Source organism: Hemiscyllium ocellatum, chromosome 12 (genome assembly GCF_020745735.1).
Source record: "Hemiscyllium ocellatum isolate sHemOce1 chromosome 12, sHemOce1.pat.X.cur, whole genome shotgun sequence".
NCBI classification, from domain to species: domain Eukaryota; kingdom Metazoa; phylum Chordata; class Chondrichthyes; order Orectolobiformes; family Hemiscylliidae; genus Hemiscyllium; species Hemiscyllium ocellatum.
The window spans coordinates 11,102,985-11,125,002 of NC_083412.1; the positions used below are offsets into that span (position 1 = coordinate 11,102,985).

At 45.4% G+C, this 22,018-nt stretch overlaps 1 protein-coding gene across 1 annotated transcript in view; it reads right to left on the bottom strand.

Annotated features, from left to right (window-relative positions):
- LOC132820659 (spermine synthase-like) overlaps positions 1–22,018 on the bottom strand; it is a 45,878-nt gene that overhangs the window by 20,882 nt on the left and 2,978 nt on the right. Inside the window, exons 3-5 of the mRNA XM_060832875.1 lie at positions 19,104–19,260; positions 16,800–16,887; positions 3,733–3,847 (exon numbers count right to left, since the gene is read on the bottom strand). Coding sequence (XP_060688858.1) covers positions 3,733–3,847; positions 16,800–16,887; positions 19,104–19,260 — 360 coding nt within the window. The remainder of the gene's footprint in view (positions 1–3,732; positions 3,848–16,799; positions 16,888–19,103; positions 19,261–22,018) is intronic.

A 22,018-nucleotide genomic window follows, 5' to 3' on the forward strand; every position in this document is an offset into this window, starting at 1 on the left:
GAGGAAATTCTCTGCTGATAATTGCTTTCGTGGAGGTGAGCGGAGCCATATTCTTGAACTGCTCTAGCCCATGCTATGTATTCCATGTAGCTAGAGTCTGTGCGCTGTTGGTAGATCCACAATGCCAGTTGGTGGCACAGTCCCAGGATTTTGACCCAGCGACAATGAATGGCGAGATATTTCCAAGTCAGGATGGTGAGTGGCTGGTGGGGAACTTGTAGGTGATGGTGCTCCCACATATCTGCCATCCTTGACCTTCTAGTGTTTGTGGTGTGGAACATGTTGAGGACTGTTGGAAAAGTGCATACTCCTGACTTGTACCATGTAGAGAGCAAACAGATTTGGGGAGTCAGGCGGTGAGCTGGTTGGAGAATTCTGTTGTCACAGATTCACATTGATTCCTAGCACAGCTAGATCTTTCTTTAATTATTGCAATATTCAAATTCTTCTGCTGCTGCCATCTAGAATGACAAGAGCAGCAGATACATGAGTGGTGATGCAATTTGGAAGAAGGAACAAGACAAGGGAGTACTTAATTAATAGGACAGTAAGGCACTCAGAGGAACAGAGGGATCTTGGGATGCTGACCCACAAATCCCTGAAGGCTTTAGGACAGGTTAAAAATGGCAAATGGTATACTTTATAAGCCAGGGCATAGAGTTTGAGAGCAGGGAGGTCATGCTAGAACTGTATAAAATGTTGGTTAGAAGTACAGCATGCACATTATAGGAGGGATGTGATAGCACTGGAGAGGAGATGACTGGACTGGACCGGTCTGCTACGTGTACTTGTAAGTAGTATTTGTTGTATAACATTGCCAATGTCTGGGACAATCTTAAAACAGAGAAATTAAACCAAGACTTAGAATATAAAAGGTAGAAAATAAGGAAAGAGAGGTAATCTCACAGCCCTTTGTGTTAAGTATTTAGCTCTGGGCTCTTCCATCCCGACACTGAGACCAACACCAGCAGTCAGCCAGCCACCACTGGAAAGGAGTTGCTATTCTTCAGTGCCATCCTGCCTCCAGTGATGTTGCCACCATGAGTTTGCACTGGGCCCAGTGTATGATCTGCCAGCCGATGCTGCCAAGTCCCATACTAGGCTCAAACTTGAAGCTGGGCACACCACACCAAAGCAGCCACCGCAGATGCTGCCGGGTTCCATACTGCGCCCAAACTGGCTCCCTCTGCCGCCTCCGGAACACAAACTCATCTCCGATGACCTGGGCACCTTGCCAATTCCATCAACGTCAATGCCACTGTGGCAGAGTTCCCCACAAGAAAGTAAGTAATATTAGAGAGTTAAAGGAAAAATGTAGTCAGAAATGGAAAAGCAGGCGGAGCGAACAAGCCCCAGGCTCAGGAGTCTGAACACGGCTTACTCTGTTACCACCATCTTGGGCATTATGACTGTTGGTCAGTTATGAGAAGAGATTGGACAGACTGGGTTGTTTGGCTTAGGACAGAGGAGATGGAGAGGGAAGGTGATTGAGATGTCCAAAATTATGAGAGATATTGACCGTGTAGATAGGAGAATTGTTTCTCCTTGATGGACGGACTAATGACGAGGGACACAGATTTAAGGTTTAGAAGAGATGGGAGGAAAATCTTTTTCGCCCAGAGAGCGTGGGAATGTAAAGCTCACAGCGTTCAGAGCAGATACCCTGATAACACTGAAATACTTCGGCGTGTACTTGTACCATGGGCAAAGAGCTGGAAAGTGGGATTAGAATAGTTTGGTTGCTGTTTTTGACTAACATAGATGTGATGGGCTGGAGGTCCTTTTTGGGCTATACATCTCCAAATTATAATGCAATTAACAGAAGGAATAGTGAAAGAAGGGCCTTTGAAAGAAATAACAATGATCTTGATGTGCAGAGAGACCACCATACTTAGGCTTGATGAAAACACTAACTGTATTCTGGGTTTCATACAAACAGGCACTGAAGGTACAGAGGTGGAGATTGGAAAATTGAAGCCTGATTCATTGGAACAAAGAAGAATAAGGAGTGTTCAAAATTATGAAAGCTTTTGAGAAAGTTTCTAATCCTGCAAATTAGCACAACAGCCAAGATGAACCAGGGAAGAATGGAGGGTTCACAGTTTGTGGAATGTTTTTCTCACAAGAAGCAGATTGTAAAACTCACTGAGAAAGGAATTGTAAAGAAAATGCATCTATATAGTGTCTTTTATCAGCTCAGATTGTCCCGAAGTGAATGAAGTACATTTGAAATGTGGGAGAGGGGAGGATGTATTCTTCAGCCTAAACAAAGAGCAAGCTAAACCTGTAACCCGATTATCCATCGGATTGACCATCTCTGCAAGCCCCCACCGCCCCAGGGTTACATGCTCCAAAAGCATTCTGGGTACCTCAGATTCACAGTCTCAAGTTGCACATGAAGGAGCTTCAAGTGAAAGCAGTTTCTGCCGAGGGCAGCTCCCAATTTCTATGGAAGCAGGTTTCGGATCCACCGACAGCGGCTGCGACTGGTATTGAGCTGGAATGATCGGAATGTTATCTTGTAATTGAGAAAGCAGATATACCTGTAAATGAAACTGCACCCCAGTCTTAACAGGCGCTTTCGGAACAAATGATTTCCCATGTCATCAGACATGATAGACAATGGCCTCCTTCTATCCTGTAACGCTTGTTATTTATATTATATACCCTTCCTATAAATCAGTTTCTGGAACATTGTTGGGACAATTAGACTTCATTTTTGTTACTATCAGCTGGCTCCACATGTTATCCTTCAGTCTCTCTTTGACTTGAGAGTCAGTGTTGCACAACGTGAAAATAGCCCTTTGGATCCAACTCATCCATGCCGACCAGACATCACAATCTGACCTCGTTCCATACCCCTCTAACCCCTTCCTAATCACATACCGATCCAGATCCCTTTTAAATGTAGTAATTGTAACCAGTCTCCACCACTTCCCCTGGCAGCTCATTCCACACTCTGCATGAAAAAGTTGCCCCACAGGTCCCTTTTAAATGAAAACAATGTCCTCCAGTTTTGAACTCTCCTATCCTAGAAAAAAGACCTGGCTATTCACCCTATCCATACCCCCACCCCTGATATTATGAACTTCTGCAAGGTCACTGCTCAGTCTGTGATGCTGCAGGGAAAAAGCCCCAGGTTTTTCAGCCTCTCCCTGTAACTCAAAACCCCCAGTCTTGGCAAGATCGGTATTAATTTTTTCTGCATCCTCTCAGGTTTTAACATCCTTCTTGTAGAAGGGAGACCAGAATTGTATGTAGCATTCCAAAAGTGGCCTAACCAACATATGACATCCCAATTGCTATACTGTACTCAATGCACTGACCAATGAAGACAAGTGTGCCAAACACCACCTACACACCCTGTCTATCTACAACTTCACTTCCAAGAAAGTACAGATCTTAAACCCTGAGTCTCTGTTTGGCAAAACTCCCCTGGACCCTACCATTAAGTGTATAGGTCCTGCCCTGGTTTGTCTTACCAAAATGCAACAGCTCACAATTATCCAAATTAAACTCCATCTGCCACCTCTTGGCTCAATGGCCCACCTGTACTCTGAGATAACCTTCTTCGCTGTCCACTACATCTCCAATTTTGGACCCAGCACCGAACCTTGTGGCACACCACTGGTCACAGGCCTCCAGTCTGGAAAACAACCCTCCACCTTCTGTCTCATGAGGAGGGAGGGGGGAGGAGGGTGGAGGGTGGATGAAAAGAGAAAACATGTTTACCTTCTTCTGGAGATGTAGAGATAGGAACTGCAGTTAAGTCATTAATAACATAATCAAACAGCCTTCCTTCTGCAGCATATGCCTTCAGAACTGGAACGCAATCTTCAACTAACACCTGAAAAGCAACAGGGTCACTGTCATCATTTTTGAAACAGAATAACATGCAAAATAGCAGCTATATGAACTATCAAACTTGCCCTACCTTCCAATACGTTCAACGTTGAACTCTGCTTTCCCATTCCAATCCTCAGTCATAAAGCAACACAAACCTACAGCATGGAGCCAGGCCCTTTCACCCAAACTAGTCCATACCGACCAAAATGTCCATCCACACGAACCCCATATCTTTCTAATCCGTTCCTATCCATGTATTTATCAAAATGCCTTTTACATGTTGTTAATGTACGTGCCTCAATGACTTCCAATGGCAGCTCCTTCCATATGCGTATCACCCTCTTTGTAAAAAAAGTTGCCTTCAGGCTCCCTTTTATTCTTTTTCCTCTAATCTTAACAGATGCCCGAGGGGATTCAAGATGGCGGCGATCTGAATAGATCAGACTTGCTGAGCTCTGCATCCCAACCCAAGGTAGTAATATTTTTGACTTCCCACCATTGTTTTTTTTTTGGGAAATAAGTATTGTTAAATGTAAAACAACCGTTTAAATCCTTTCTTGAGCATGCAAGAACAACGGAGGTGAAGCAAGCGGCCAAGTCTCAACATTCGGGACACTTGAAAACAGCAGGCAGGCCGGAGATTGCAACTGGGGATAGAGGCTGCAGTTCCCTCTGCAGCTGTGAAAGAAATTCCCGCACGTTGGAATATCGTGGAGGAACTCAGTGATCTGACAGCTGATCCAGGAGATGAGGGAAGAGACTCGTAATCAACTGGAGCCCACCTCAGCCATACTGCAAAAGGACGAGGAGGAGTTGGAAGGGCTCGGGAAGCAAGGTGAAGAGGTTGAGCGGCAGACCGCGGCATCGGAGACAGAGGTTGAGTCCTCGGCGGGGTTTATTCCACGCCCTTGTGAAACAGGCTCAGGCCCTGACTGAACAAGCCAATGATCTGGAAAATAGAGGACGACGGAAAAACATCCGGGTCGTTGGTCTGCCGGAGGGAGTGGAAGGTGGGCAGCCACCAAGTGCTTTTGAAGACTGGTTGCCACAATTTCTTGGCTGGGATGCCGAGGCGGACCGGGTGAAGGTTGGCAGAGCTCACCGGGTTGCGGTGTTGCAGATCCAGTCAGGAAGGTTGGGGAGAGATCAGCAGGCTCTCACCTATCAGGGAACTAAGATAATGTTTCCCCAGGACTTTCCTGCAGCAGTGATCCATAAGAGGAAATTGTTGGATGAGGATGAGAAGGTGAAAGGACCTCTGTATTCAACATTCGATGAGATACCCAGCAGCCCTTCCCATTAATTATGAGGCGACTATGCGGTCTTTTCATTCCTTGGAGCAGGCCAAAACCATCTTGGACACTTTAAAATAATGTGGATGTATTTATGGGCATAGACAGTAGTGTCTGGGGTTTTTTTTCTGTCTTGCTTTTACTTCTGGCACTTGCTTCCCAAAGAAACTGTTATTGGTGGGGGTTTTCTCTCTGAGCTGGAGGGTGGGCAGAGTGCTGTTTTTGTTACACCTTTGTATTTACAATGTCCTTGGGTTTCTTCCTTTGCTTGGGCTGGAAGAGGGAACGGAAAGGAAATGTAAGCGCCCTCTATGGGCAGGGGGTAGAGTCCCCCATCAGTGCCTTTTTGTGTTTTATAGCTAGTGGTTATTTGTTTTTTTTGTAAATAGGTTTTGAGAGTTTATTTTGAGTATACTCAGCGTGGTGTGAGATGAATTCTTCCTCTCAGCAGGTCAAAGATTGTAAAGGATCATGGTTAGTAACATTCTTAAATGGTGCACCTGGAATATCAGACGGATTCATTCACTAGTTAGAAGAAAAAAAGGGTGTTGTTGAGCCTTAGAAAAGAGACCATAAGACATAGGAGTGGAAGTAAGGCCATTCAGCCCATCGAGTCCACTCCGCCATTCAATCATGGCTGATTGGCATTTCAACTCCACTTACCCGCATTCTCCCCGTAGCCATTAAATTCTTGATGTCTCAAGGAATTATCAATCTCTGCCTTTTGTAATAGCAACCATACTCAACTCAGCCCCCCGACTCCCTTTAATTGTTGGGATATTACTCATGTCTTCCACTGTGACGACTGACGCAAAGTACTTATTAAGTTCTCCAGCTATTTCCTCATCTCCCATCACTAGCCTTCCAGCATCAGTTTGAAGTGGCCCAATGTCTACTTTTGCCTGTTGTTTGTTTCTTATGTACTGAAAGAAACTTTTACTATCATTTCTAATATTACTGGCTAGCCTACCTTCATACTTGATCCTCTCCTTCCTTATTTCTCTCTTTGTTATCCTCTGTTTGTTTTTGTAGCCTTCCCAATCTTCTGAGAGGGTGGATGTTGTCCTGTTACAACAGACTCATCTTAATGACAAGGAACAATTGAAGCTGCAGCAGGGTGGGTTTGATCGGCTGTTTTTCTCATCTTTTAGTCACAGAGGAGTGGCGATACTCAACCGGAAGGGTCTCCCATTTAATTGAATAGATTGTGTTAGCGATGAGTATGGTCGGTTTGTTATTCTTAAAGCTCTTATAAATGGGGAGGAATATGGTACTTTGAACGTCTACTGTCCTCTGGCCAAACCTCTTCAATCTCTGACTGAAACACTAAGCGTCTTGGCGTCACGGCATATTATTAAGGTGGGGGGGGGGGGGGGGGGGAGAGAAGGGGGGACTTTAATTGCGTGATGGACCCTGTGCTGGATAGAATGCCCAAAGGCCCCTCAGAGTTTTCTCCACAATCTAAACAGTTGGGTGATCTGTGTGTGGAACTGGGGTGGGTAGACGTTTACACCCTATGGGCAGAGGTTTTACATTCTTTTCCAATCCTCACACAAGGGTTGATTATTTCCCAACTCCCACGCATTTTTAGATTGAATGGTATCCTGATTGATTGGGAATATTGCCATCTCTGATCATGCAGTGATGTATTTAAATGGTTAAGGGTGATGCAATGGGCTCATGGTACTGGCGAATGGATCCCTTCATCCTCAAGGACAGCAGGTTTGTCGAATATTTTGAGGGAATTTGAAGCTTTTTTGGCCACCAACTCAGGTATAGCTGGTAATCCGTTCATTCTCTGGGAAACGGCTAAGGCCTATGCTACAGGGATAATGATCTCATACTCTGGCAGCCAGCAGCATCTGCTTGAGGCACAACTGAAGGCAGCTAAGACGACATACTACAGTAGACTGTCAGTGACTAAGGATCACAGCTCTCTGATCCACCTTAAACTCCATGCTAACGCATACAGCAAGGAAGGAACTTGCCTTTGTGAAGCAGAGACTGTTTGAGCATGGTGATAGGCTGGGTAAATATTTGGTCAAGACGAATGATGCCTCCCAGTCGATTGCTTCTATTAGGGAAGGGAATGGGACTCTTACTTATGATGCTAAGAAGATCAATGAGGTGTTTCAGAGGTTTTACTCTGAACTTTATCAGTATGAATGCTGTGAGGACAGATGGGATAAAATGGAGTCTTTTTAGGAATTTGCATCTTCCTCATGTGTCTGCTGAGCAGGCATCTCTTCTTAGTTCTCTGTTAACAGCCCAGGGGTGGCACGGTGGCACAGTGGTTAGCACTGCTGCCTCACAGCACCAGGGACCTGGGTTCAATTCCCGCCTCAGGCAACTGACTGTGAGGAGTTCGCACATTCTCTGTGTCTGCGTGGGTTTCCTCCAGCTGCGCCGATTTCCTCCCACAGTCCAAAGATGTGCAGTTTAGGTGAATTGGCCATGCTAAATTGTCGGTAGTGTTGGGGTAAATGTAGGGGAATGCGTATGGGTGGGTTGCTCTTCGGAGGGTCGCTCTTCGGAGGGTCGGTGTGGACTTGTTGGGCTGAAGGGCCTGTTTCCATACTGTAGGGAATCTAATCTAAAAAGATAATAGACAATAGGTGCAGGAGTAGGCCATTCTGCCCTTCAAGCCAGCACCACCATTCATTATGATCACGGCCGATCATCCTCAATCAGTATCCTGTTCCTGCCTTATCCCCATAACCCTTGATTCCACTATACTTAAGAGCTCTATCCAACTCTTTCTGGAACGTATCCAGAGACTTGGCCTCCATTGCCCTCTGGGGCAGAGCATTCCATACACCCACCACTCACTGGGTGAAGAAGTTTCTCCTCAACTCTGTTCTAAAGTGGCCCACCCCTTATTTTTAAACTGTATCCTCTGGTTCTGGACTCATCCATCAGCGGAAACATGCTTCCTGCCTCCAGAGTGTCCAATCCTTTAATAATCCTATACGTCTCAATCAGATCCCCTCTCATCCTTCTAAACTTAAGGTTATACAAGCCCAGTCGCACCAATCTTTCAGCATAAGATAGTCCCACCATTTCGGGAATTGACCTCGTTGGTGAGGCAACTTTGAAGTAGTAAGGCTTCTGGTCTGATGGTCATCCCAGTGAGTTTTATAAAGAATTTGTAAACGCACTGTCAGGACGGATGCTAGACATGTATAACTGTTCATACAGTCATGATTGCCTCCACCATCCTTGAGAGACTCTCTTATTCTCAAGAAAGAGAACACCCTGGAGGACTGCGCTTCTTACAGATCCACCTCACTTTCAAATGCTGATTTTAAAATCTTATTGAAGACCCTGGCATTGAGGTTGGAAAGGGAGTTGCCCTCGATTGTTGACGAGGATCAGACGGGCTTTATAAAGGGTCACAGATCTTCCAATAATGTTAGGGGGCTGCTTAACATGTTTGAAGTGTGCCAGCAACAGACTGTTCAAGGGTTGCTGGCTTCCTCGGACACAGAGAAGGCATCTGACCGGGTGGAATGGCCATATCTTTTTTACATGCTAGAGCCTGGGTGAAGTATTTGCTAGATGAGTAAGGGTCCTGTATAGTGATCCTCTGGCAGCAGCTCTCACTATTGGTATAAAGTCTGATCATTTTAACATTGGTAGGGGCAGTTGGCAAGGTTGTCCCCTCTCATCTTTGCTCTTCCCATCGGTGATTGAGCCACTGGCAGAGGCCATTCAGGGGGACCCAAATGTAGCTGCCCCAAAGGTAGGGTTGAAGGTGCATAAATCACATTATACGTGGACGATGTTCTCAGTTTTCTTTCGAACCAAGCAATTTTGGTGCTCCAGTCGATACAATGCATTAATTCCTTTGGCTTTTTTCTCAGGTGACAGGATCAATTTTTCAAAATCAGAGGCTATACCTATTTGTGAGGGTGGTGGCCCTGAGGGGAATATCGGACATTGAAGATGGGTTCCCCTTTATGTGGGCACAGGGAAGTTTTCTTTATTTGGGCTGCTCGGTTACCCCTAGCTTTGATCAGTTATTCAAGGCTAATTTTGTTTAATCCTGTCAAACAAATGAACAAGACCTTCAAAGATTTGGGTGGGGGGGTGGGGCTAGGTTGAGTTACTCTTATTAAAATGAATGTTCTTCCTCGTTTATTATACCCTCTGCAGATGCTTCCCTTGGTCTTTCCTAGACAAACATTCCGGCAATTAAACGGTCGGTTTAGGTCTTTGATTTGGCGCCATAAGCAGCCTCTTATCAAACTTACAAAATGGCAAATGGCCCAGGGGTTGGAAGGAGTGGATCTCCTGGACATCACAAGATACCAATTGAGCTCCCTTCTACCTTTTGCAAGTGATTGCACTGGTGGGGACTCGGCGTCGATATGGTTGGACGTTGAGGTCTCCCTCAGGTGTACATGGGAGAAAACTTTTTAGCATCCTCACTTTTTGTGTGAGGAAGAACATTCTGATGTGCTGGGTATCTGAAAGATGCCCCCTCAGTCTCCTACACTCTAAAGAAAAAGATCCTACCTTGTCCAACTTCTCCCTATAACTCAAACCCGTGAGATTCCAGGCAACATACAGGTAAATGTATTCTGCACTCTTTCCAGTTTAATAACATCCTTCCACAAGGTCACCAAAACTGAACACAATTCTTCAAGTGCAGCCTCACCAATCTCCTGTATAACTACAACATAATTTCCCAACTTCTGTACTCAATGCCCTGACTGATGAAGGCCAGTGGGCCAAAAGCCTTCTTCACTGCCCTGTCTACTTGAGACTCCATTTTCAGAGAACCATACACCTCAACTCCAAGATCCTTATATTCAATTACATGCCTTAAGGCCCTACCATTCACCATGAAACTCCAACCTTGATTTGACTTTCCAAAATGCAAGACCTATCGATATGAAACTCCATTTGCCATTTCTCATCCCACTTCCCCAGCTGATCAAGGTCCTGCTACAATTTATGATAACCTTCCTCACTATCCACAATACTGACTATTTTAGCGTCATCTGCAAACTTACTAATCATGCCTGGTACATTCGCATCCAAATCATTAATGTAGATAACAAACAGTGATGGGCCCAGCACCAACTCCTGAGGTACTCCACTTGTCACAGGCCATCAGTCCGACAAGCATCCTTCCACAATTGCCCTCTGCTTCCTACCATCAAGCCAATTGTGTTTCCAATTTGCCAGCTCCCCCTGGATTCCATGCGATCTAACCTTCCAGAACAGCCTACCATGTGGACTTTATCATCCTGAAATCCATACAGACTGCGTCTACCTCCCTGCCTTCGTCAACTTTTCTGGTCACATCATCAAAGAACTCTAACAAATTTGAGGCATGTTCTCCCACTCATAGCCATGTTGACTGTTCCTAATCAAAGGGGAACATGTGGACTGCAGAGGCTGAAGATCAGAGTCAAAAAGATTAGAGCTGTAAAAGCACAGCAGGTCAGGTAGCATCCGAGGAGTAGGAGAATTGACGTTTCAGGCATAAACCCTTCAACAGGAATGCAGCGGGGTGGGGAGTTGGGGCAGCACGGTGGCACATGGGGCGGCACAGTGGCACAGTGGTTAGCACTGCTGCCTCACAGCGCCAGGGACCTGGGTTCAATTCCCGACTGACTGTGTGGAGTTTGCACGTTCTCCCCGTGTCTGCGTGGGTTTCCTCCGGGTGCTCCGGTTTCCTCCCACAGTCCAAAGGTGTGCGGGTCAGGTGTATTGGCCGTGCTAAATTGCCCGTAGTGTTAGGTAAGGGGTAAATGTAGGGGTATGGGTGGATTGTGCTTCGGCGGGTCGGTGTGGACTTGTTGGGCCGAAGGGCCTGTTTCCACACTGTAAGTAATCTAATAATCTAAAGATAAATAGGAGGGTGGGGGTGTGGATGAGTTAGCTAGGAAAGTGATAGGTAGATGCAGGTGGGTGGCGAAGGTGATGCGGACCGGTGGAAAGGAAGATGGACAGGTAAGATAGTTCAAGAGGGCAGTGCCGAGTTGGAAGGTTGGATCTGGGATGAGGTTGGGGGGGGAGAACTGGTGAAGTTGATGTTGATGCTGTATGGTTGGAGGGCCCCAAGCCGGAAGGTGCGGCCTTCTTCCGCCAGGCATTTGGGTGGACTGAATTTGGCAGTGGGGGAGAACAAGGACTTGGCACGTCCTTGGCAGAGTGGGAGGGGGAGTGGAAATGGTCGGCCTCAGGGCAGTGGGGTTGTCGGGTGCGTGTCCCAGAAATGTCCCCTGAAACATTCCGCAAATTGGCATCCTGTCTCCCCAATGTAGAGGAGACCGCATCAAGAGCTACAGACACAACTGATGAGGCGTTTGGATGCGCAGGAAAATTTCTGCCGGATGTGGAAGGATCCTTTGGGGCTTTGGATGGAGGTGAGGGGGTGGGGGGGGCATAGAGGGTGAGGGTAAGGCACAGGATTTACATTTCTTGTGGCAAGGGAAGGTTCCCCAAGTGGACGGTGGGTTGGTGGGTGGTGAAGACCTAACGAGGGAGTGACGGAGGGAATGTCCTCTACAGAATGCCAATAAGGGTGGGGAGAGAAATATATCTCTGGTAGTGGGGTCTGATTGTAGGTGACGGAAATGGAGGAGAATAATATTCTGTACCCAGAGATTAGTGGAGTGGAAGGTGAGGACTTGGGGGGCATTCTATCCTTGTTGCGGTTCGAGGACAGGGGTTGAAGGGCGGAAGTGCGCGAACTGGAGGAGATGCATTGGAGGGCACTGATGAGCACGTGGAAGGAGCAATTGCTGTCCTTGAAATAAGAGGTCATCTGGGATGTCTTGGAGTGGAGTTTCTCCGGCTGGGAGCAGATAGAGCAGAAGCAGAGGAATTGGGAGTCAGAGATAGTGTTCCTAATCAATCCCTGTCTTTCCAAATGCATGAATATCATCTCTCAGAATCTTCGCAAATAACATACCTACGACTGATATTAGGCTTAATAGTCTAAAGGTCACAGGTTTTTCTTTGCAGCCCTTCTTGAATAAGGGCACGACATTCACTACCGTCCCAGTCTTCCGGGACCTCACCCTTGGCTAACGATGATGCAAAAATATCAGCCAGGGCCCCCGCCATTTCTTCCCTAGCATCTGTGTTTTCTTGGATATATCTGGTCAGAATCAGAAGATTTATCCACCTTCATACATACTAATGCATCTAGCACCTGCTCTACTATGATATGGACTGCCCCCAAGATATCCCCACTAACTCCCTCAAGTTCCCAAGTCTTCATGTCTATCTCCATGGGAAACACAGTGGAGAAATATTCATTGAGACCCTCCCCCATCTCCTGCAGTTCTACACATACATGTCCACTTTGGTCCTATTCTCTCGCTCGTTGTTCTTTTTCCTTTAATATGTGAAGAACCTCATTGGATTCACCCTAATCTTTTCAGCCAAGGCTGTCCCGAGCCCCCTTTTCACCCTTCTCATTTCCTTCTTCATTCTTCAGTCAACTCCTGCGTTCCCTGTATCCATCCAGGGATTCCCTTGACCCCAGCTGCCTGCACCTGAGCCATACCTCCTTTTTTTCTGGTCAAAGCCTCAATATCTCTTGCCATCTAGAGCTCCCTATTCCTGCCAACCTTGCCCTTCACCCTCACAGGAACTTAAAGACCTTGAACTCGAGCTATCTCACTTTTACAGGCCTCCCACTTGCCGGAGCTCCCTTTGCCTACAAACCAACTAATCTAATCAATCCCAGCAAACTCAATTCCTCAGTGCCCAAGAAATCAGTTTCTATTTTGAATACTTTCAACAAATGAGCTTGCAGAGCTCCTTGAGTAAAGGCTGTGAAAGATTCACAACACTGACCAAAGGAGGTTTCTCCTCAGCTCAGTTATAAATAGCTGACCCCCCCATCCCAAGATGATTACCAAGTCCTTTCCAGCTGGGGACAACATCCTTGCAACACTTGTCACTCAATCTAGTCTACTGCGTTCACTACTCACAATGTCGTCTCCTACATATCGAGGAAATAAAGCATCAACTGGGTAACCACTACCTGCCGCCTATCACTTCAACACCCCACCCAGTCCCTGGTCAACATCTGTCTCAGGCCTACTGCAGTGCTCCAGCGAAGCCTAGTGCATGCTGGGAGAACACCACTTCATTTTCCACGTGGGAACACTAAAGCCTTCTGGATTCAATATTTTGAGTTCAACAATTTTAGGGGAGAAGGCACCTTCTTGCATTTCCTTACCCCCAAGCCCCTCACAACATACCATGTCATAACAAGGTCAGGTATTACACACCACTCATCATTAGCCACTCATAGCTATACATTCATTCTCCGAGTGGGCTAATTGTTATCCATTCCTTTGTCTGTCCAACTGTTTGCCTCTCCGAGTTCTATCCTCACCTATCGTTTAATCCTTACCCCCTCCTTGTATCTTCTGCACACAAACCAACGTTTTCCAACCTACCATCAGTTCTGAAGAAGGGTCACTCAACCCAAAACATTAACTCGGATTTCTCTCCGCAGACCTGCTGAGTCACAGACATGTACAGCATGGAAACAGACCGTTTGGTCCAACCCGTCCATGCCGACCAGATATCCCAACTCAACCTAGTCCCACCTGCCAGCACCCAGCCCATATCCCTCCAAACCCTTCCTATTCATATACCCATGCAGATGCCTTTTAAATGTTGCAATTGTACCAGCCTCCACCACATCCTCTGGCAGCTCATTCCATAGACGCACCACCTTCTGCATGAAAAAGATGCCCCTGAGGTCTCTTTCATATCTTTCCCCTCTCACCCTAAACCTCTGCCCTCTAGTTCTGCACTCCCTCACCCCCGTGAAGAGACTTTGTCTATTTATCCTATCCACGCCCTTCATGATTTTGTAAACCTTTATAAGGTCACTCCTTACATTTCTCTGTCTTTGCAACAGGTACCTTGCAAATCCGGAAGAGATTGCCTCATTCATCTCAATTTTAGAAAAGAGACTTATTCTAATTAGTCTCCCTTTACACATCAATATGTTTTTGTATAAATCTTTGTCGTACATGCTCCAAAGCAAATGTATTTTTCCTGAGAAGATGAAAGCAAAGTTACACAGCACTCTACACATACAGTCTCACCACACCTCAGGCGACTGACTGTGTGGGGTTTGCACATTATCCGTGTCTGCGTGGGTTTCCTCCAGGTGCTCCGGTTTCCTCCCATAGTCCAAAACTGTGCAGGTTAGGTCAATTGGCCATGCTAAATTGCCTGTAGTGTCAGGTGAAGGGGTAAATGTAGGGAAATGGGTCTGGGTGGGTTGCACTTAGGCGGGTCGGTGTGGACTTGTTGGGCCGAAGGGCCTGTTTCCACACTAAGTAATCTAATCTAAAAACCAGATCTCTGTAGAATTGCTGCATTCAATCCTTTGTTGTAAGTCCAACATATCATTTACCTTCTTCATTGCTTGCTGTACCTGTATAACAATTTTCTACACACCAGAACCTTTTGAATACCAACATTTATTGGCTTCTCACTACATTCTACATTCAACCAGTTTTCCTGAATGTTTCAAAACACTAAACAATGAAATTGGCATTAGAAATACTTGCCTTTTAAATGTGGATGCTAAGATGCATGCTCACAAGATAAAGAAAGTGGGAGTTAAAATTGCAAAAGCTAATGTCACTCTAAAAAGTAAAATGTTAGCGTTTAGGCTGTTTGATCAGATTTGGAAAGCTCTAGAAATCTCAGAGGGCAGAGGAGTCCACCTTGATATAGTTGGATGCTAGATGCTACAGAGCAGTTGCAGATAATAAAATGGGCAAGACAAACTCCTGTGCCTTTCCTGTCAGCAAAACTCACAGTAGGAGGAGCAACAAACAACAGTTTAAAAACCCTGGTTGGAACGCTGGCAAAACAAGGAGGAAACTTTTAAACCTCTTGCACATCATACTCCATCTGTCATCACCTTGCTCTAAATGCGACCTGCTTACATCACAACGCAGCCACTTTATGTCCTCGTCACAACTTGCTTTCCACCTTGTTTTTCGCTCAGAGGACATTTTGTTAGCTGCCCTGACCTCAGTCAATGACATGGATTGAAAATTGTTTAGGCTCATGAGGTTCTCCATAAGTTACATTAGCCTGCTGTTGTGAAAATAAGCCATTCATTTAGATTCATTGTCCTGTTTGCTAACCAATCCTCACACTATGCCAAGCTATTTCCCCGATCCCATGAACTATAATCTGATGCAATAACCTCTTGCATGGCAACTTTACAAATATTTTGAGAATTCAGATACATAACAGCCAGCGATTCCTCACTCCCCTCATTTATTTGCAACATAAGTCTCTCTTCACAGAAACTGTTGGTTAAACAATTCTCTTTCTCCCTGCTGGAACCACTTCTCCACTAACAAATTCTCGTATTTTGCTGATGGCTGGCATTAGGCTGACGGCGCTGGTGTTTAACTGTTTACTCTTTCCCTCCTTTTGTCAACAGTGAAATCATATTTGCTCCTTCTGGTTTGTGGAAGCAAGCAGACAATGCAGGAAATTCTGCAAGATCAAAACCAATGCATCCACTATTCCTGTAGCCAGGTCTTTTCCAAGTCTAGGGTGTAGACAATCAGCTCCAGAGCATGTGTCAATTTCAGGCTTCCAATTTCCCCAGTATTTTTCCTTACGGATAATTACGTTTACATCAACCCTCTCTTCCTAGAATCAAGAGTTCTGGGAGATTAGTTGCAACTGACAAAACACACAACAGTGCACGTCATGATAGAAATCTGTACTGTACGCATTTCTGGGGAAAATTACTCCATACGGCTGGTGTAGTAGCAAAAGGAACACACAAGAGGTCTATAAAGTCAAACTGGTAGTAGGGAGAGTAAGCAATTCTCTCACAAACAGCTCCTCAAAATAAAATGTCTGCAGTTATAGGCAGCCATACCCAAATACCACGTGGGTGACATGCTGAGGAACTGGAAACTTTCAGCACAATTTACTGTGGGTGTCATATACTTGACAAGCAGAGATGAAAGAGATTAAGGGATATTCGGCATTAATTGCAATGCAATGATAAGATAGGGAGGAACAGGGCCACAATAGCATTGGAGACAAGAATGTGAATGGAACAAGATACTAAAACCCAGGCCAGACCAGCAAGAGATTTAGCAATGACAGCATCACTCAAACCAAATGCAGGATACCGCCTGCAAGAAGAGAGACTTTTGCTGAAGGAACAGACTGTTTATCTCCACAAAGCTGCTTGCACAACAGGAAGACTAATGAGTTGAGCAGAGCACGTCGTACATGCCAATACATAACTAACTTGTGGCTGTGATAGAATGGCAATAGGCGAACACGTGACTCCAAATCAGGGTCAAAGGTGACCAGGTTGGAATGCATGTTACCAAAGCTAAGCTGATGAGATCACACACAAGGCTTGATTGCAAGCATAACAAGCAGTTCTAGAGTTGAGCGATGGCTCAGCGAGTCTGTTTGTGACCACTTTCAGACTGAGGAGTTTTAGGTAAAGAGAAAAGCAGTGATAATTAATGGTACAGGTAAGGTAGATCTGGTCAAGAGACCTTGGGGCACTTTGCAAGTATTCAGCAGTGACAGTCTATCTAAGCAGGCAGCCTACACTTTTCAAAAGTTATTAGTTATATATCTAAGGGAAGAGAAGACTGACAGTTGACCTACCTGATAGCAGTCTCCTTTCAGATTGTCCAGGACATCTCCGCACGTTTTGCGCATGTGTTTACAACATGCATCAATCACCATCTGGTCAATGTGCAAATCTGGTTAAGGAACAACTCCAACGAGTATGACAACAAACTGACAAAGAAGAAAAACTGTTAAATCTGGCTGAATAAACCCTGATTGAAAAACACACCATTACAATTTGGAGGGAGTCACGCCATTTCAGGAGAACATCCAAACCCCAACTGGGTAAACGCCTAGCTATTGCCTTCCAATTCACTGTACTCAGGCCTCGGAATGTAATAAGACCTCAACTGTTAACATGTTCAAACACATCCGTTACTAGACAGCTGGTTCATGGAAAAATTAGTTGGACGATGAGTTCAATGCCTGAAGCTTTGGCACAAAGAATTTAGCACTTAACAAAAATTTTAAAACACAAGAACAGGAGCATCTCATTTCAACTTCTGAGCCTGTTCCACCACCCAATAAGGTAGGGCTCAGTGTATTTACAGTACAGGCAGCCAGTCAGCCCATTATGTCCACGCTGGATAAAGACAAGACACCCAACCTTGCTCCACTTTCAGGTATTCGTCCTCAGGCCTGAGGATATACATCTGATACACTGCAATCAAAGAATTGTTGTTTTAAAAAAAATGTAATATTTATCATCTTTCAGGTTATAAATTTGGACCTCTAAGCACTCGGGGTCAAAATACCTTATTGTCTCTTGCAAATCCTGTCACTACCTGATTTAAATTCGTGCCCCCGCCACCCCCCCCCACCCTCGTTCCTGGTGACAACGTAAATGGAGATAGATCCTTCTTCGTCTCGCTCAGTTACACATCTCCAGCTCCTGAAACTCTCTCATACAGTGAAGGCTCTACATTCCATGTTGAGAATTCCCTAGTATCCCCTCCAGTGCTATCATATCCTCTCTAATAGACCAGAGCTAAACAGTACATAAGCTGCAGTTTAAAGCCAGTTTGATACATTTCACGCATAACCTCCCTGATCCTCTCTCTTTTACCTCAGTTAAGGCAAGTTGTGCACACGTTATTGTAATCACTTTACCCACCTTCCCTATTTTCCAGGATTTGTAGATATGCACATCAAGGTCCTCCAACCTTCACAGTGTACTAGCTCATCTTGCTTGCATTTCCCAAATCACCTCAGACATCACATGAAGTCGGTTAGCTTAATTGGTTGAACGGCTGGTTTGTGATGCAGACTGACACCACACTGCCTTAGGTCAACATGAAGGTCCCGCTTCTCAACCTCTCACCTCGCCTGAAGTGGGGTGACCCTCTGGTTAAACCACCAGCAGTTGTGTCTCTCTCTATTGAGAGCACAGCCAGGGACTACGGAGACCTCACCGCTAGCTTGCCACACTTTTCTGGATCGAACTCCACTGCCCACCTTCGCAGTCCATTGACAGTTTCCTGCATTTGACACGTTCTTCCCAGGATCTGCACAATTCTGTTCCATCAAACCAATGCTTTAATCACGGTCTCAACACTGAAGTCCAAACCATTGATTACGCACTAGGAAGAAAAACTGTTAAATCTAGGATCTGAGGCCTTTTGAACTTAAGTGGGAGCATCTTCCCAGTGATAAACACCTGCCCACTGCTAAGCTTGGCTTCCTATCACTGAACAAACGTTGGACAGTCATTTACTAAACAGTTGGACATGCAGTCCATTAAATATACACTCTCTACAAAGCAATCCATTGACTTGGACTCCCATGCTTGCACCCCAAAGCACTGCACCTTAATTTTCTTCGAGGGCCTACCCAAATTCCTTTGAAACGTTGGATTGTCTCTCCTACCACCTGTTTCATAGGTTAAGTGTTCCAAGCCATTAGCACTCACTGCAAAAAAAAAACGCCAACTCACACATCCCTTGAAGCCCTTGTCCATGACCTTACATCTATGTGTCCCATAGTCTTTGTATGGTCAACTAACAGGAAAACTTTTTTAAAAACCTACCTGCTCAAAGAAGTTATGAAACACCTCTGGAGCAGGTCAGACTTGCACCCAGGCCTCCAGGTTCTAAAGGCAAGGAGGTTGGCATTGTGCTGCAAGACAGGAACAGCTTTGCTTTGTCTGCCTTATCTGAATCCATCATAATCTTGTACTTCGCTTATCAAATCTCCCCTCAGTCACTTTTGCTCAAAAAAGAAACACCTCCCCTCCCCCCCCCCACCCCATCCCCAAGCCTTCCTACCCAAGCATGACCAGCGTTAGCTTACTTCTTTAACATTACCCAAACCATTTCAGGCAACAGTTGCTCTAAAAAGGATATTTCCACCATGGTGACCATCTTTGGTTTTAACTTGACCAGCTCATAGAGGATTCCACCATCTCCTCCTCCAAGGATAAGAATTTCTTTCCCTTTATAGTCCTCTACTCCATCACCCATGATTGCTTGTGTGTATGGAAGGTCACTTTCCCCTAAATCTGGAACGGATAGACGCACAAAGATACAGCTCCTGCTAAATATTCTCAATAATGCCTGAAACACAACAGCACCTGGCACAACAATTCCAAGTGTCAGCCTCAGGTCTTGGGCAATTGCTTGCAGCTCTGAAATCAGAAGGCCATGGGGGTTCAAAGCCCCTGGCAGAGATTTGAGCACGTAACCCAGGTTAACACTTCAGCAAGGTAGTATGGGACTCCAAGGTTTGCATGAAGGTTTGTAGCTCAGGTGCCGGTTGCTGTAGTTATGATATGTTTGCCAAACTGGGAAGTTGATTTGTAGATGTTTTGTCCCCTTTCTAGGTGGCATCCTCAGTGCCTTGCAGCTTAAGCACTGCTGTATTGTCTCTTCAGGAATTTGAATGATTCGGTAAATCAACCTCCTAGCTTGATGAACATACCCACAACTATGGCAACCGGCACGCGAGCTACAGCTCTTCCCACAACAAAACTAAATAAACTCAAGAAGAGACAGTCCAGTTCACAGGAGGCTCCAAAGCACTGAGGATGTCACAGAGGCAGAGGCAGGTGGTAGGAGAGACAATCCAACTTCCCGTGTTGGCAAATATATCCACAACTACCATAGTATGGAAGTACTACCCCGCTGGAGGCACCTCCTTCGACATGAAAGGAGCAGCCACACTCAGCACTTTCACTGCTGTCTCAAAAACTGGTCTGCTGAAGGCAGCATTTGGTATGCTTTCCTTTATTGACCAGAGTATTGAGTACAGGAGTTGGGAGGTCATGTTGCGGTTGTACAGGACATTGGTTCAGCTATTTTTTGGAGTATTGCATACAATTCTGGTCTCTGGAACCATGTTGTGAAACTTGTAAGGGTTCAGAAATGATTCAAAAGGATGTTGCCGGGGTTGAAGGATTTGAATTATAGAGAGAGGCTGACTAGGCTGAGGCTGCTTTCTCAGGAGCACTGAAGGCTGAGGTTTGTAAAGGTTTATAAAATCTTTGGAGTTTATGGATAGTGTAAACAGGCAAGCTCTTTTCCCCTGGGGTGGGGAATCCAAAACTAGATGGCAGAGTTTTAAAGCCAGAGGGGAAGATGTAAAAGGGGCAACTAAAAGGTGTATGGAATGAGCTGCCAGAGGATGTGGTGGAGGCTGGTACAATTACAACATTTAAAAGGCATCTAGATGGGTATATGAATAGGAAGGGTTTGGAGGGATATGGACTGGGTGCTGGCAGGTGGGACTAGATTTATACAGGATATCTGGTCAGTTGGACTAAAGGATCTGTTTCTGTGCTGTAAATCTCTCATGACTCTGATCTGTTCAGTCCGTGAATGAAGCTGAATTCTTGGCCTCATCATGTCTGCACAGTTATTGCCTGACCCACTAAAGGCTCCCAGCGTTTTGTTTCTAATATTGTGGGAGTTTTCCAGTTGTACATAGCTATGTACGTTTACAAGAGAGACAGAGATTAGGGCCATTGATTACCCCCTACAGAAGGAAATCTACATGTTGTCCTGTCATGCCCTACCAACTACCAGTCCTCACAACTCTAACTCATACCTGAATTCAACCCAGTTCAGTGCTATCATTGAATCAAGCCTTTAACAAGGGGGTTGAATGGCGCAGTAATTTAGAGGCCCAGGTCAATGTTCTGTAGAACATGGGTTGAAATCTAACCACAGTAGCTGGTGGGATTTAAATTCAAAGAATAAAAGGATCTTGTTTTGGAAGTTATTCTCAGTAACAGTGACCATAAAATGATAGTCAATTGTGGTTTTAAAAATACGTATTGGAATCAATTTTGTCCTGTCGGGAAGGAAATCTGGTGTCCTTTAGGAATCAAGCCTCGATGACTACAGGCTCTCTGAAATGATTGAATAAACCGCTTAAATCAAGGGGGAAATCAGGGATGGGCAACAAACACAGACCTTGCTGGGCAATTCTTGTATCCCCAATGAATACAATTTTCAAAACCCAAGCCCCAGGTTCTCCTTGAAAGGTGCTGATTCCTACAGAGATATTCCATAGTGAAAAGGCTTCAAGCAAAACTACACTCCATGGCAATTCTAAAAAGACCCAACATGAAACCACTTTACTGCCTTCACAATCCTTCAAATGGGCTGCATCTTTTCAGCAGTTTTGGTTTCATTTCCATCTTAGATTGATCATTCCTTGCAAGTTCAAGAATTTAAGGGCTATGGGGAGAATACGGGTAAGTGGCATTGACATGCTCATCAGCCGTGACTAAATGGCAGGATGGACTCGATGGGCTGAAAGACCTTACTTCCACTCCTATGTCTTATGTTCACTCAATATGTTCACGTTTCTTCAGCACCAATTGATGCCATCACTGGTTAATAAACCGTGAGGCAGAACTCAAGCAAGGTTTCTCTCCTACCTAATGCGAGGCAAACTAGCAGTACATTGGCTTAATACTGCCTGACAGCACCATGGACCACAGTTCAATTCCAGCCTCGGGCCACTGTTGGAATACCACGTGCAATTCTGGTCTCCTTTCTATCAGAAAGATGTTGTACATTCTCCCCATGTCGGCATAGGTTTCCTCCGGGTGCTCTGATTGGCTCCCACAATCCAAAGATGTACAGATTAGTTGGATTGGCCATTCTAAATTGCCCATAGTATTCAGGGACGTGCAGGCTAGGTGGGTTACCAGTAGGAAATACAGGATTACAGGGATAGGGTAAAGGGGTAGGTCTGGGTGGGATGCTCATCAGTGTGGACTTGATGGGCCAAGTGGCCTGCTTCCACACTGT